At 54.8% G+C, this 15,168-nt stretch overlaps 4 protein-coding genes across 4 annotated transcripts; 3 read left to right on the top strand and 1 right to left on the bottom strand.

Moving 5' to 3' along the window:
- Window positions 1-346: 346 nt before the first annotated feature.
- On the bottom strand, window positions 347-3,734 carry MYCGRDRAFT_91210 (uncharacterized protein; the record flags this gene model as incomplete). The annotated part of the gene is made up of 6 exons (XM_003855139.1): window positions 347-604; window positions 1,040-1,389; window positions 1,505-1,680; window positions 1,912-1,951; window positions 2,043-2,888; window positions 2,951-3,734. 6 exons carry the CDS (start codon window positions 3,732-3,734, stop codon window positions 347-349), a joined length of 2,454 nt encoding a protein of 817 aa, XP_003855187.1.
- A 979-nt stretch (window positions 3,735-4,713) lies between these two features.
- MYCGRDRAFT_69093 (uncharacterized protein) lies at window positions 4,714-6,159 on the top strand (the record flags this gene model as incomplete). Its single annotated transcript, XM_003855232.1, has 3 exons — window positions 4,714-5,244; window positions 5,287-5,945; window positions 6,003-6,159. The coding sequence occupies 3 exons, from the start codon at window positions 4,870-4,872 to the stop codon at window positions 6,157-6,159; spliced, it is 1,191 nt and encodes a 396-aa protein (XP_003855280.1).
- Window positions 6,160-7,145: 986 nt separating this feature from the next.
- On the top strand, window positions 7,146-9,103 carry MYCGRDRAFT_36576 (uncharacterized protein; the record flags this gene model as incomplete). Its single annotated transcript, XM_003855233.1, has 4 exons — window positions 7,146-7,906; window positions 7,959-8,267; window positions 8,322-8,789; window positions 8,845-9,103. The coding sequence occupies 4 exons, from the start codon at window positions 7,146-7,148 to the stop codon at window positions 9,101-9,103; spliced, it is 1,797 nt and encodes a 598-aa protein (XP_003855281.1).
- Window positions 9,104-11,981: 2,878 nt separating this feature from the next.
- MYCGRDRAFT_91207 (uncharacterized protein) lies at window positions 11,982-13,598 on the top strand (the record flags this gene model as incomplete). Its single annotated transcript, XM_003855234.1, has 5 exons — window positions 11,982-12,180; window positions 12,565-12,610; window positions 12,704-12,949; window positions 13,141-13,244; window positions 13,414-13,598. 5 exons carry the CDS (start codon window positions 11,982-11,984, stop codon window positions 13,596-13,598), a joined length of 780 nt encoding a protein of 259 aa, XP_003855282.1.
- Between the last annotated feature and the right edge of the window lie 1,570 nt (window positions 13,599-15,168).

Below are 15,168 nucleotides of genomic sequence, written 5' to 3'. Positions count from 1 at the left end.
AAAGGAGGAAGTGCTTACATCTTATCCTCTCGCTCTCGTTCTACACAATCTCAAATCTCGACCTTCCGCAATCAAAGTGCCGTTCATATATGGCTGGACTCCTCTTAGGTCTCGAATATAGTCATGGCTTGAGTTTGAAGTAGGCTCTCGATCAGGCTCGAGCAGCGAAATGTCGTAGAGCATGCCCGGCACAGCGCTTCCAGTGCTCATTTATGCTGCTCCATGTATAGAGCTCCAAAGTCGCTGCCCTGCACGAACAGGAGCATTGACCCTCTCCTCCTTCTATACGATGGCCAAGCTACCGGATTCAGCAACATCGCCACAAGCAGAGGCCATGCTCTCGAACCTAGGGTTCGCAGGGCCATATGCGTTCGCACCAGAGCCGCACCGCCGAATGGGCGGAGTCCACGCGGAAGGTATAATGCTCCACCTCATACCCGTCCAACGAGCATTGATCCTTTGACCAGAGGACCAGGAACACCCATTCCTGAGCTCCACGGACACTCCCTCCGGGGACACGTTCCAAGTCCGCCGTCTCGTCAGCCTCCACGGATCGCACGTCAGAGTCGACTAGGAGTCCTCTACGGTTAGCAACCAAGAGTATCTAAAGTACAAGAAGCAGGTGGATCGGGTCGTGAAGAAGAAGGACAAGCAGGATTTCCGCACCGTTATCTGGACCTATACCTTCGAACCGGTCGAGGCTCTTATGCGCCCAGATGTGGGTTCGGCTGTCAAGGCAGAGCTGCGGGAGCTGCTGCTGCGCGATTGGGACAGCAAGGACAAAGGAGGAGAGCTCTGGAATTCAAGGAGACCTACATGTGCACAACCAAGTCAAGGTCGAATGATGAGTTCGCCGGAAAGGACAAAAAGATCAGGTCAGAGACCGTCGAGATTCGTTGGGAAGACTTCAAGAGGACGCCGTTCTGCTTCTCTCCCCCCTTCATTCCCAATAGCCATGTCATTGGAGTCGATAATGTAGCGAGCAGCTCAGTCCGCAAGAAGGAAACTCGCATCCGGTGTGTTCGCACCAGAACCGCACCGCGGCGTGAGCAGAGTCCACGAACAATGAGCCATACTCCACTTCTTGGCCCGTCTTGGTGGACAAGCTCACTGACATGATGCACCAAACGTACACGAATTCATCAACACTCTGCACGCCATCGAAAGCGTCGCTCACGGTGTATGCATCGTGAAAAGCGTCGGTCTGTGCCACAACATCACTTGACTCAACCTCGAACTCACCAGCCGCCACTTTCTTTCGTCTTTTCGAAGGCGGTATCCTCACCTGTCCTCTGGCTTCTCGTCCTGGTTTCTCGATCCTGACTCCAGCAACCGAGCAACCGGAGCGAGCAACATCTCTTCGAACGACAGCTCGTCCACGGAGACCGACTGGTGAAGAGTATTCCCACGCCAAACATGCGTGTTCGCACCATCACCCCGCCCCTCCCACAGACCATCGAACGCGATTCCTACTATATCTTCGCCGTGAGATGCCGCCACTCACACTGCTTTCGGTCTGTACAGACTACACGAGCATGAAAGAAGCTCTCAAAATCGCACAAGCCTAGGAGTCGGTCGTGATCAGATTCCGAAGTTTTCGACGAAGTTGTGCAAATTGTGCGTAGGTTTTGACCTGTGGGGGTTGTTGATAGCATGATGTGAGGCTCCCACACCACAACTCTATAAGGCTCAGCAGCGTCAAGTCAGTGCTGACCGTCCACGTGTGATGTTCGTCGCTTGGATTTGGTTCAGGCGGAATCCTTTGTAGGTATGCCGGACCTCATCGGAAACGCAGAAGGGAGTGTGCCGAAGTGTCTTGCCAATGTGTCTTTTCTCATGATGTTTGAGGATGAATCTGCTCACCGACAGGGGACAAGTTCTTTCCATTGCGAAAGAGAGGACAGTACTTACAATGGATGAAGCTTCCAACTCGAAGCCTCCAAAGACTCACCTGAAAGCCCTGAGTCGTAATACTCACCTGTCCGCTTTCCTCCTCTCTCCTCCATCATCTTACAACCTCAAAACATCCCCAAGCGTATTACCATAGCACTGCCACCTCTTCAGCCCAGCATCCTTCTCCAGCTCCTCCATATAAACATCGTCATCATCCACATCCTCCTCAAGCAAACCCTCATCATCGTCCTCGTCTCCCGCCTTCTTCGCCGGCTTCTTGACCACAATATCCGTGCCCGCCCTGTGCAGCCTAGTCCTCTCCATGTGTCTGACCCATCTTGTTTGCCCCCTGCTGACAGCCTTCCAAAGTCTCACTTTGGCTGCGTCCTTGTCGTGCAGTCCGAAGTCTAGACTCTCGTCTTGCTTCTTCTGTTCTCCTTCCGCTTCGGCCACATTCTGTCGGCGTTTGGAGATGAAGAACTCGGAGATGTGCTGTAGGCGGACTGGCGGCCAGATCCAGTCGCCCTTGGAGTCGACGGAGTCTGGTGTGGAAGAGCTGCTTTCTGCGTTGAATGCTTGCGGAGCTGGCGAGGGTGTTTTCAGTGGCGGGGTTGACGGTGCGGATGAGGTGATGGGAGGATTTGCTGGTGGTGAGGTGAGGCTGTCGATGCGTCCGGCTGCTGGGTTGACGAGGACAGGCGGGTTGGTCGTTGCGGTGCCACCAGGCGAGTAGGTGATCGATGGAAGATACTGCGGATATCCATGGATCAGAGAGTCGGCGCGGCCTTTGTCTGGCCCTTCTCCTTGGTCCGATTGAGAGAAAAGCTCGATGGTCTTGGGCGGCCAGATTCCTGTGGTGTACTTGCAGTCCCACATCTTCTCGAAGCAGTCGAGGCAAAAGAGGAAGTGGCGGTCGTCTGTCCAGTCGACTAGGCCGCGGCGAAGGGAGAGGAAGTACCGACCGGGTGGCATTGGCTCGGATTCATATTTGCAACCTGTAATGTTTGTCAGATCATGTTTGCTTGAGATGGTGGCGGTGACATGCGTGGCAGGATACACTGCAGCGCTCCCTTCGGTGATGCCAGGTCTCCGACCCTCTCGACCATCAACTTCGCTCCAGCAGCGAGCACGAAACGCAATTGATGCTCCAAAGCTGGTACCTTGAGCTCTCGCTCTGCCTGCACTTCTTTCGCGAGTTTCTTCTGCAAAAAAATCACCGCCTGTGGAGGAATGTTTGCCGGGTCATCACGCTCGAGCACCACGGAGTAGGAGGCACCATCGTCGCGAGCTTTGCCCGTCGGCCGACGTTTGTGGTTGATGTGGTAGACGCCGTTGTCGTCTTCTTCGCCCGGGAGATCTTTCGAGGTGTCAACTTCATCTTCGCTCAAGGTGAGAATTTCATTCATGCGGAATTGGACGTCGGAAATACTGTAGCCTGCAGACTGCGCGAAGGTGTCAGCGTCGGTATGAAGGAGTCTGTACGGCGAGCTTGGGACATTGATGGCGGTCCAAGATGGCGTCGGAGCATGACTGGCTTGAGCGCGGACGACTTGAGCGATTTGCGCTTCGTCCTCGTCGTCGGGCTGATGAGCTTCTGGAATGCGGGTAGGCTCCTTGTCAAGGTTCTCCGGGTTGACAGTATTGTATTGCGGATCTGGCAAAGTTCTCGGTATACGGGCTCCAGCATCTCCGGGCTGAATGTGAGGTAGCTGTCGTTCGAGTGTGGAGCGCATGGAAGACTCGGTTTGGTAGGTGCCAGACGGGTAGAGCGGCGAGATGTCGCCCATGTCGATCATGCTATACGACCGCTGATGCGGCCGGCTGTACTTTCGATCAGCCATCGTGAGGGCGAGACCTGCTACCTTGTAGCAATATAGTTGGTGTCAGTGTGGTGGAGGAGGTATTGTGCGTTTGTCTTGTCTCCTCTCCGGAAGTGAGCTTGGCGGGCGTGAGCTCGATTGGAGAAAGTACGCCGGCGGTAATGTTTGGCCGGGCCGGGCTTGAAGCCGCTCATCTGCGACAAATGCGGCGACCATGCGAGGACTTGAAGTTTCGAAGGAGAGGAAGCACCATAAGGTACCTTGCTTACTTTGACCTCGTTTCTCATTCACCTCGATCTCCAAAACATACATACACCACGATCGCTCAATTCTGATGTCAGCAAAATGTGCATTAAGCTGGCATCCGGCGCAACAGAAGCGCCCCGAAGACGGGAGTCTCAGGCTGGAAATGCACCACTCGTGGGTCCGCATCACGCAGCACGACGAACGTTGTCCGGCTCGTTGCCGTCGCAAAATGTCCATCATGTCGTTGTTTTTTCGAACTTTTCTTCTTGCAGGTCGCAAGACGACGGACACGATCGCAGCAGGTAGTAACGCTGCTACCACATGTAGCGTAATCGTGCATGACCTTTGGCCAGCTTCGACACGTTTCTGGGATTCTTCTCGCTGGGAAACTGGGCAGCGCCTGCGTTGCGTGCGAAATGACAGAATGAGAGATACATCTACGACTGACATGCCTTACGATTTAGTTGATCATCAATCTTCCACATCTTGCCCTCCTCCGAACCATTACACGACATATGAGTAGCATTTTTCATCGAGAAAGCGCATTCCACGTCAGATGAGGCAAGAGGTGAAGTCGAGAGGAAATTTCGACCGGGCAGAGTCATGACGCCGAAGTGCCGGGGATAGGGGTCTCGGCAGGATCGGACAAGGATCGCGTCGGGAGCAGGATCAGCGGAGCGATCTCCTGATGGCGGCAAGGCGGATCCTCTCAAAGTGCCAATTTCTTTGACAACTCACTCTCCCGTCCGCAGTCATCTTGCATTCGCCCTCTTAAAACTTCACCGCTTGATTTCTCTCAGTCTTCGCGTTCTGCACACCTACACTCTCAATACCGCAAACGGAACATTATATCGCGTCGAGACCATCAACAAAGCATAATCGCCACCTGAAACGAAACAAACATCCGGCCATGCCTGGCCGCACACTTCCGACGCTGCCCAGCGCAGAAGTCGCCTCGCACAACACCGCCGATTCCTGCTATGTCACCGTCGGCACCAAAGTCTACGACATCACACCTTTCCTCGAGGATCATCCGGGAGGCGGCGACCTCATTCTCGACTTTGCGGGCAGGGATGTGAAAGAGGCGATGGAGGACGAGGCGTCGCACGCACATTCCGAGTCAGCATGGGAGATCTTGGACGACTACCTCGTGGGATTTGTCGCAACACAGAAGGTGTTGGATGCCGTGCAGGAGAGCTCAGACCCGTTCAGCGTGTTGCCGATGGAGCCGAGTAAGAAGGGCATGGAGGAGTTGTCAAAGGCCGAGAATGGATCAGTGCAGGAAGTACGAGCGAGGGAGAATGCGGTCACAAACGGACCCGGAGAGGGCAAGGCAGTGTATGAGTCGACGGGCATGAGTTCAGAGGCGGATCTAAACAAAGAGACGGACCCGAACCAGGACTTTGTGAAGCACAAGTTTTTGGACCTGAATAAGCCGCTGCTGATGCAGGTGTGGTTCGGCGGCTTCAGCAAGAAGTTCTACTTGGAGCAGGTCCATCGACCGAGACATTACAAGGGAGGCGAGTCAGCACCGTTGTTTGGAAACTTCCTCGAGCCATTGAGCAAGACACCGTGGTGGGTTGTGCCTACAGTCTGGCTTCCTCCTGTCGCATTCGGCACAGTTCTGAGCGGAATGCAACTCGGCATGCCTTCATTGGTGGGATACTGGATTGTCGGTCTCTGCATCTGGACGATCGTAGAGTACGGTCTCCACCGGTGTCTCTTCCACCTCGACGACCACCTTCCTGACAACCGAGTCGCAATCACATTGCATTTCTTGCTACATGGCATCCACCACTACCTACCCATGGACCGCCTTCGACTTGTGATGCCACCGACACTCTTCCTCGTCCTTGCGACACCATTCTGGAAGCTCGCGCATACCGTCTTCTTCTACAACTGGTACGCCGCGACGGCCGTCTACTGCGGTGGCATCTTCGGCTACATCTGCTACGACTTGACGCATTACTTCCTCCACCACAAGAAGTGAGTATTCCCTGTCTTCCGCCAGTTTGAAAAGCATTCACTGACAATCACTCCCAGCCTTCCATCATACTACCGCGACCTCAAGAAATACCACCTCCAGCACCACTTCATGGACTACGAGAACGGATTCGGCGTCACCAGCCGTTTCTGGGATCGCATCTTTGGTACCGAACTCGCGCCTCCGCCGACGCCGAAGGTGCTCAAGTCGCTTTGAATAAGTACAGACCATCAGTGTCGGGACACTGGTTGACGAAGATCGGCATTATCAGATGACGAAGCATGATTGGCGCTGGATTAGATGCGGATTCACAGGAGCTCTGTATTGTAGGTTTACAGAGGTGTCAGACTAAGGGCGAGCGGACAGAAGGCGCTTCAGATTCTAAGTATACATATTTGAGAAGTGGATCGTTGACGAGACACGGTATATAGATACGAGGCGCAGAGCTTTAATCGTAATCTTGAGATTAACTGAGACAGACTTGAGAGGTGTTCGAGATTTGCAGCTCCTTCGCTGGTGTGGCTTGCATGAACAGAAGCAATGCACCCGTGAGACAGCATACCTTGGCTGTTAATCGCCTTGAGAATCCGAGATGTCACGGGCTGTATTCTTGCAATTTGACCGTTCAATGGCTGCTCGAAGCTATCGGCGCACATCTCATACCTGGACATCTTCCAGCACGGCAAAACTCGTCTTCAAATCGCAAATCCGACCTCTTCCTCTTCGCTCACACACACATCTGCACAGTGACAGTAATAGCAGGCAGCAATACGAGACACGAGACTCATCAAGTCAGAAGACTGCTCGAGGCCGATTGTCAGCGAAATCACGCCGGCGCATTCACTCGCGCACCGCTCCAAACAAATACAAGCACAAGTTGAACCGCTCTTCTTGCTCCTCACGTCACCAAAACCCACCGAACGACCGCTACCTCCACACACTACAAGCACACTTTTCCATCTCTCCGATTGACCACCAGATCTCCGCGCGAATACGAAATCGATCACGTTCACCTTTTACTCCAGACATCCTCACATTGTGAGCGCCAAACAACAAATCCCCACACACAACAGGCCAACATGTCAGGCTACCAAGACATCTCGGCACTGCTCGACGCCGGCGAAGCTCGCGCTCGAGCCCAGACCAATGGCGAAGACATCAAAGATGCGGTCAGCTCGCCCGCTATCAAAGGTGACACCGAAATGACCGACGCAAAAGACGACATCAAGACCGCCGACCCGGAAGACAGCAAATCTCACCACGCAAATAGTCACCGTCCAGGCTCCGGCCGCGGATCGTCCCCGCACGACCGTCATCGCCAATCCGACAGCTTCCGCCCAGGCAGCCGCGACGATCGCACATCTGCAAACAGGTATTTGAGCGAGCGCGAAGAGAATGACGAGCGGAGAGCAAGACGGTCCAAGGGAGTGGAGGATGAGGAGGGAAAGCCCGCCAAAGCCGGCAGTGACAAGGACAGTGCTAATGGAAGTACACGCAGTGCGCGCAGAAGCCGCTCTCCTCGCCGTGACGACTATACTCGCCGAGTCCGCTCTCGTGACCGCGGTCCCGACTCATACCGCGGTGACGGTGGTCGTTCGCGCATGGTCGATGACAGCTACCGCCCAGGGCGTGATGGAGGAGGACACAGAGGTGGAGACCGTCGCGATCGAGACTATGACCGTGATGCACGTGACCGTTCGAGCAGGTACGACGACGAGGCCCGCCATGGCCGTGGTGGAGGCCGCGATGGCGGCCGTGACCGTCGCGACAACCGCGACAATCGCCGTGGTCGTGGTGCAACCCCGCCAGAGCTCGACCAGGAGGAGCGCGATAAGCGCACGGTGTTTGTGCAGCAGCTCGCCGCCGCACTTCGCACCAAGCAGCTCAAGGCTTTCTTCGAGCAGTCGGGACCAGTTGTGGAGGCTCAGATTGTGAAGGACCGAGTCAGTGGGCGCTCTAAAGGGTGAGTCTGATTGCATCCTCCTCTAGCATATCATTACTGACTCCCATCACAGTGTTGGTTACGTCGAGTTCGCAGATGAGGAATCCGTGCAAAAGGCATTGGAACTGACTGGACAGAAACTCATGAATATTCCCATCATCGTGCAGCTCACTGAAGCGGAGAAGAATCGTCAAGCCCGCACCAGCGAGGGTCAACCTACTCAGTCCAACGGCATTCCCTTCCACCGTCTCTACGTCGGCAACATTCACTTCAGCATTGAAGAGTCGGATCTCCGCGACGTCTTCGAACCATTTGGCGAGTTGGAGTTTGTGCAGCTTCAGAAGGAAGACACTGGCCGCTCGAAGGGATATGGATTTGTGCAGTAAGTCTGACATCCATCTACCTCATCTGCACCACGACTAACACTCACTCTCAGATTCGCCAAATCTGATGAAGCCAAGATCGCACTCGAGAAGATGAATGGTTTCGAAGTCGCCGGCCGCCCAATTCGTGTGGGCTTGGGCAGCGATAAGTTCACACCAGAGACGACTTCTGCCCTCCTGCAGCGCTTCGGCAGCCAGGCTCACCACGCTCAGATGCAGGGTTCTTCATTCTCCGGCGCAGGCGGTCGCGGCGCTCACGCCGGCGGCCAGAACAACTTCGACCGCTCAACCAACGCTCGCGAACACGACAAGTCCGGCGCTAGTGGCGCCCTTGACGATACCGATGTTGGTGGGGTCGCATTCAACAACTACTCTCGTCACGCTTTGATGAGCAAACTCGCTCGCACTGATGAGCCGCAGCCCGTGGTCGAGACCAAGGTCGCTTTGCCGCAGAGAGTGGTCGTCGACGAGCCCAACCCTTCCCGTTGCGTGCTCATCAAGAATGTCTACAATCACTCCAAGTATGGCTTGCCATTCCTCCGTCCTGCCGACACATGACTAACACTCGACTCACAGAGAAACCGAAGAATCCCTCGCCGACCTCAAAGTCGACATGCGCGAAGAATGCGACAAGAAATACGGCTCCGTCGTGCACCTCGACACCGCTTCCGGTAGCACCGGCGGCGAAGTGTACGTCAAGTTCGCGGCCAAGGACGGCGGTATCAAAGCCGTGCAGGGTCTCAACGGTCGCTTCTTTGGTGGGAGACGTCTGACGGCGAGTTATGTCGCGGATGCGTTCTACCATACCATGTGGCCGAAGGCGAAGGGACTTTGAGGGTTGGTTGTTGTTGAAGGTACGTTCTTTTGCTTGAGCGTGTGCGTTTCGTTCGTTCTCGAGTTCGATGTCGTGTATGTGGCTGCGGCAGCGGCAAAAAACAAAGGATTCGTGAGGCTTTTTGTGGGGATGGAGTGGAGGCGGGAGGAAGGGGCGTTTTGGGTAATGTGGAAGGGTATGAGAAGGCGGCGAGCGACGAATGTGCGCTGGGTCGAAAAGGCGGCGAATAACGAATGTGCACTCGGTGAGAACCATTTCGAGACTGCGCGAGAGGAGCTTACGTAGGTCTGGTATGCAGGAGACGAACAATGCTGAACACTTTCACGATCTTGATCATGGGTTCTGGTACAAATTGACGACTCTGATGGAGCAAGGCTTGAGAATTGGAAGACATCGATGACTATCCGACAGATCATTGCACCTCGGCCCAAAACACTGACAGCAGGACATCGGCACCGTAGTGAGTCTCCATGCGCTTCGTAGACTCCATCTAACCAGGCAGGTCTGGGTTCACGAAGCCGCCGCGATGGTCCACACTCGAGTCGTCTTCGGCAACGCAGGATACGGACCGAGGCCAAAAAGGTCACGCACACCGGACCAGGTTGTAAGGTTTGGAGGAGAGGAAGGTTGCTGTTGCAGGTGAGTCGTGTTCGCACCCCGCTCCCCACGATCTCATGTGCGCCAGGAGGGAAAGATAGTTCCTGTCGAGCGGGATAGCTCCACGCTTCGAGGAAAATACTCGGAGATCTGGGCAGCAGACGGCGCCGCTCCGCCCGAGACCTGCAAGAGAGATCGTGGAGCTGTCAGAGCTGTGACAGATACTGTGCTGCAGATGTTCACCTTCGGTTCCTCGCGACTGGTTCGTGACTCCCGCAGAGCGCAGTCGACTGAGCGGATGGATGGGAGTACGGAGCGATGAGGAGGCTTTCCTTTGGGGAGAGTCTGGGGGATTGAAGCAGAACGCCATGTTCGCTGCAGGAGAGGTTGCTCCTCTCGGGTAGAACGTATCACTTACATGCCCCTACCGATTACGTCCCAAGCTTGCGGCCAAGGAGCAGAAGAAGGAGTACCACCGCCTCACAGTTTCGAAGAACTTTTCGTATATAAGGTACTGCCAATGTGGAGCGAACTCAACATTGCGTCCAACACGAAATTCCCATCTCCACAGTGGCATCATCCCCACGACATGGCCATAATCCTCGAACCACTCAATCGCGTCGCGAGTACGTTGGCGTGCATGGGCACGCGCTTCGACAATCGCGTAAATCCCGCACACTTCACCATCGGATGGAACAAGCATTGCAGGAATAAGAGTATCTTCAAGGACAAGCCATTCAACGCCGAGATCTGCAGGCCAGGTTGGATAATGAAGGGTTTTCTATACACGAAGGCTCCACCAAAACCAACAACCGGGCACACATCCAATCTGGACCGGGTTTGCACCAACGTAATCCATCCGGATGGCCTCTTCAACCTCAGGAAAGACCCCCTGCTGTTGCGCGAGCGAGTTTTGGCGCCGACTGTGCAGTCCATCTCTTCTTTGGCTTGATAGGTGATGAGACGGTCGAGTCAGGGTATTTTACAAAGTTCTTCTCCAGTCCGGGCAAGGGCACACGCGATCCAGTAGTGATGGTCCTTACAAAACCGACTGACTACGTCCATCGGATGCAGTTTGCCGAGCTCGCTTCCGTTTGTTGTGACTCCTTTGGAGTCTATTGATACGAGAATAGTCCAAGGGGCTCCGAGAGATCCGGAGCTGGTCATGTTCGCTGCAGGAGAGGTTGCTCATCTTGAGTACCTCCATCATACTGCAGGCACTAGATGCTCGCACTTGGGATGCTTCGGTGAGAACCGCTTCTTACACCAGGGACTAAGGTACACCTCGCACGAACGAAGTCGCTCGCCCTGGCGAGATCACGCGATAGCAGGGCAGACAGAGGCAACGAACGGTAGACCGAAGCGGCAACTCGACGGGACATGGCAGAGTGGAGAAACCCAAGTAAGCCCACATACATGTTCGCTGGATAGGAGGATGTTAGGTTACCTCTCGTGAAGAGGGAATCGGATAACATTGCCAACGGAGAATAAAAAAGACGATGGCGAGACCGGAGAAGCTTCCAACTCCGCAGGACACACAGAAACTCGTTCGGAACCGCCACATCAACATTCCGACTTGCTCGAATTACTGAGTAGGTGATCTCACCATATGCCATAAGGTAGTCGACAGCTTTTTCACGGCGAACGCATCGATATCCTCTACTTCGGGAAAGAGCTCCGAATCACGGAAAGTATTGCCCATACGAACCTGACCAAGCGCAGCGGCAGACATGGAGTCTCTCCACCGCATCACTCTCCACATTGCCGATGACGGACCACGGCGATGGGCAGCAAATGGAAATGTCCAATGGTAGGGACATGGTAGAGTGGAATAATCTAAATGAGCAAACTTACGTGTTCGCAGCATGAGAGGTGAGCTCTCGTGAGCATCCGCCGTCTCTATTGCTAACCAGAACATGGCGGCAGCACTCCCCACGGGACAGCGTTCTAACGAGAGTTCTCCGAGCTCGAGGAGGAAGAAGGCCGCCATCCGTCGCACCCGTCGAAGAAATTGCGTACCTTAGCTCCCGCCGTGCCGAACGATTACGAGTCGAAGAGTAACAGCAGCACCGCGTCCTCGCATATTATCGGCAGATCATACACGTCTCCTCCAACCGTCGAGAATGACGGCAGCACCGCATCCTCGCATACTATCGGCAGATTATACATTCAAGCACGATCTTTTCCCCGAAGTAGACGAGGCGCAAAAACACATAAAGGCACGTCGTTCGTACTGAAGAAAGTCACTGGAAGAGACCGCACGCTAGCACACCGACGAGGAATGTACCGCATCCGAGGCAAGCCGAGCATCTGCAGATACCCACGCTGCGAGGCGAGCCGACTCCACCAGCACCAGCAAGGAGAGGAAACTCAACGACATGGGTTGGACGTGCCAGTGTTCGGGGACCAAGCCGAAACCACACTGGTCGGCGGTTACCGACTGCATATCCTGCGACTGCGCCGCGCAGTCAAGCAGCAGGGTAACAAGTGCGGCTGTGGATGCGGAGATACGCGGTTTGGCCGTGTCTATTATCGTACCTGGAAGATGTCCACCGGACAAATAATACCTGGAGTAGCGGCCGGTGTTGCGATTTTCACGACTTGCAAGGGGAATTGGGATACCTTCGTTATGCGAAACCCTGCCGCTGCAAACGACGAGGAACAGGCCTCCCACAGATTGTCTTCCAAGGATATACATACGGTGGCAATCTTCTTGAATGCTGCGGACGAGACCTCCTTTACAGACGCATAGCGAGAATGTCCGCCTGGTGTCTCGACTGAAGAAGTAGCAATGGACCTCACCAGATCCAACGAGGACCAAAAGTCTCCATAGCTTCGAAGACGACCTAGCGACTGCGTGTCAGAATGTAGCGCTCAGGAGGCATCAGGTGCTAGAGTGCATGCTTCGAGGTAAGCAAACCTACGTGTTGGCAGCATGAGAGGCAGGCTCTCTCCAGGCGGCAATTTACATCTCACATATACCTCTTCGTCTCGTTGCGACAGGGCTGGCGTGGAGTACAGCGGATGTTCCGCCGGGAATGATCTTCCCTTGAACGAGATCGACGTCTTCACAGCGTTTGTGCACTGGATCTATACTGGCCTTCTACCCGAGCCAGACGAAGATGCAGCCATCGCGACCTCAACGGGCCCAACATATCAAGGAGTCTCCGCAGCTATGAAACTGACCGAGCGACTGCGTGTCAGAGTATTAGCTCAAGAGGCCATATGTGGTGGAGTCATGCCTCCGAGGTGAGCAGACCTACATGTTCGCTGTATGAGAGACGAGCTCCCGGGAAGTAAGGGCTCTGGCTTCGGGACTCTTGGTAACTTGACGCTACCTTGTGCTTCGAGTGAGGACTCTGCAGTGGTGTGGAGGCGCCGTCAAGGCAAACAGGGCCTCATCCTCAGAGACCTGCGTTACTGATGGTTCAAATCACCAGACTCAGCGAAATGAAGGCTCTCCGTGGCTTCGAAAACGACCGAGAGAACGAGTCTCAGTGTGGAACGTTTAAGACACATTGCATGGCAGAGTGGGTTCTCCGAGGTGAGCAAACCTACGTGTTCGCTGCAGGAGAGAACGTCTCTCATAGACGAGTGAGACTTGTCACGCATACAAGGCACGCCTCATGTCGTTTGGCAACGCTCGACGCAGCACGCTTGGGGTCGACGAGTTCTACATCACGCGCTATACCAGCCTGATGAACCTCATGCAGTCCAAAGAGATTTGCGGGTGGGCTACGATAGGCAGGGTGCGGATGTACGAGCCGAAGATGATCCAGTGCGGATGACCGATCTGACCAAGAGGGACAGTGCTCGTGCCTACATCAACTTACTGGAGCGTATATGGCTGTATGCTTGGACGAACTTCTTGGGAGTCAGAGGCCGACTAAGAGGATGAAGAATAGACTGGACCGTCAAAACCGACAATGAGTGCTAGAGTCATGTTCAAGTGAGCAAACCTATCCGTTCGCAGCAGAAGACCGGGAGAGGAGAAGTATAACACGCATCTTGGCCGTTCAAGACATACTGACCCCGCGCTTTCTGCTCCGTATACACAGAAGACACACACAGTCGTTGCCGAGATATTGTTCACTCGCATCTGGCAACGCTCCATCAAGAATGGCGGCGAGTTCACCCTTCACCCGTCTGTCGCAGTGACAAGACCATTCGCTAAAGAAGTCCCTGAACTCGGCTCAGTCTGGGTAGGATGAAGCCTGTTCGGAGAGCTGCAGCGTGGCACTTTGGAGTCTTGTTGGCATGAAAACCCAGCACGGCAATGGGATTAAGCTCAACAGCTCAGATCCCACAAGGGTCACTGGATGGATTGAATCGACTTTGTCTGGAGTGACTTGCGGACATTGTAGACAGTGATGCCATAGTAAGATCGAGAAAACAGCACTCCAAAGTCTTCATACAGGTCTGATGTTTTGGCAAGGTAGGGCGCTCGAATCAGATAGGAGATACTTGCTAAAATCCCACTTCCTCGTCACCACGCTTATACCCGATCATAGCAGTCATATCCTAGGTAACACCCTCACCTCCCTCCTCCCCCATCACACCTCCTCAACCAAACACCCCCCAACACACTCCCCCACCCTCACCCCCTTCATCCCAACCTGTCCCCCAACCCTCGCCAACACCTCCCCCGCAAACACCGCATCCCCACCCAGCAACCCCCTTTCCTCCCTCGTCAGTACCAAACCCCTCTTCCCCACCACCCACACCCTCCTCGCCGCGACATCCACCGCAAAATCCGCCAACTTCGCACCCCACTCCTCAACCCCTTTCCTTCGTCCCTCACCCTTGACCTGGCTGGAATCCTCCCCGAGGCCGTCCCACGACTCGCTTGAGGATGAAAAGTGGCCACCTTCACCAACAGGCACCCCACATCCCTCACAGATAGAAGGTAACGCCGTCCGAGCCAAATCCCACGCATCTCTCGCCCAGCGCACGGCGATACTAACTCTCGGGTCGGAACTGCGACTTGCGCCCTCCTCTTCTCGCTCCAAATCCCGCGCGATGCGTTTCAGAACCTCGTTTTGGGACTTCGGAGATCCCAACGCGGCGCCGAGACGGTAGGTTTGGGTTAGACCATTCAAGTAGACTAGGTCTCTCTCCTTCTCGTTGGTGGTGCTGGAGATGGGGTGGAGGGATGAAGGTTGGAGGAGATAAGCTGGTCCTTGCATGGGGGTGCTTAAGACCTGAGGCGTGGATGGCAGGGCCGCTATGGTTTGAGAGGGGAGATATCTCTCCACCACCCAGTACGCAAAAACCAACCCCGCCTCTGTGGGGAAAGGCGTCAAGTCCAGTACCGCTGGCATTGCATACTCCGTTCTCATTCCCGTCGGTTTGGTAGGTAGCAAATACGCTCGATTCGAATCCGTAGCCGAGGCGAGTAAGTGAGATTGCACATGCAGCGGTGTGGAGTCGTGGTGCCGGATCAAAATCGTAGTCAGATCGGCAGTATG

This window comes from Zymoseptoria tritici, chromosome 2 (genome assembly GCF_000219625.1).
Source record: "Zymoseptoria tritici IPO323 chromosome 2, whole genome shotgun sequence".
NCBI lineage: Eukaryota > Fungi > Ascomycota > Dothideomycetes > Mycosphaerellales > Mycosphaerellaceae > Zymoseptoria > Zymoseptoria tritici.
The sequence above is the reverse complement of the archived record's forward strand: the minus strand, read 5'-3'. Positions and strand labels throughout refer to the sequence as shown.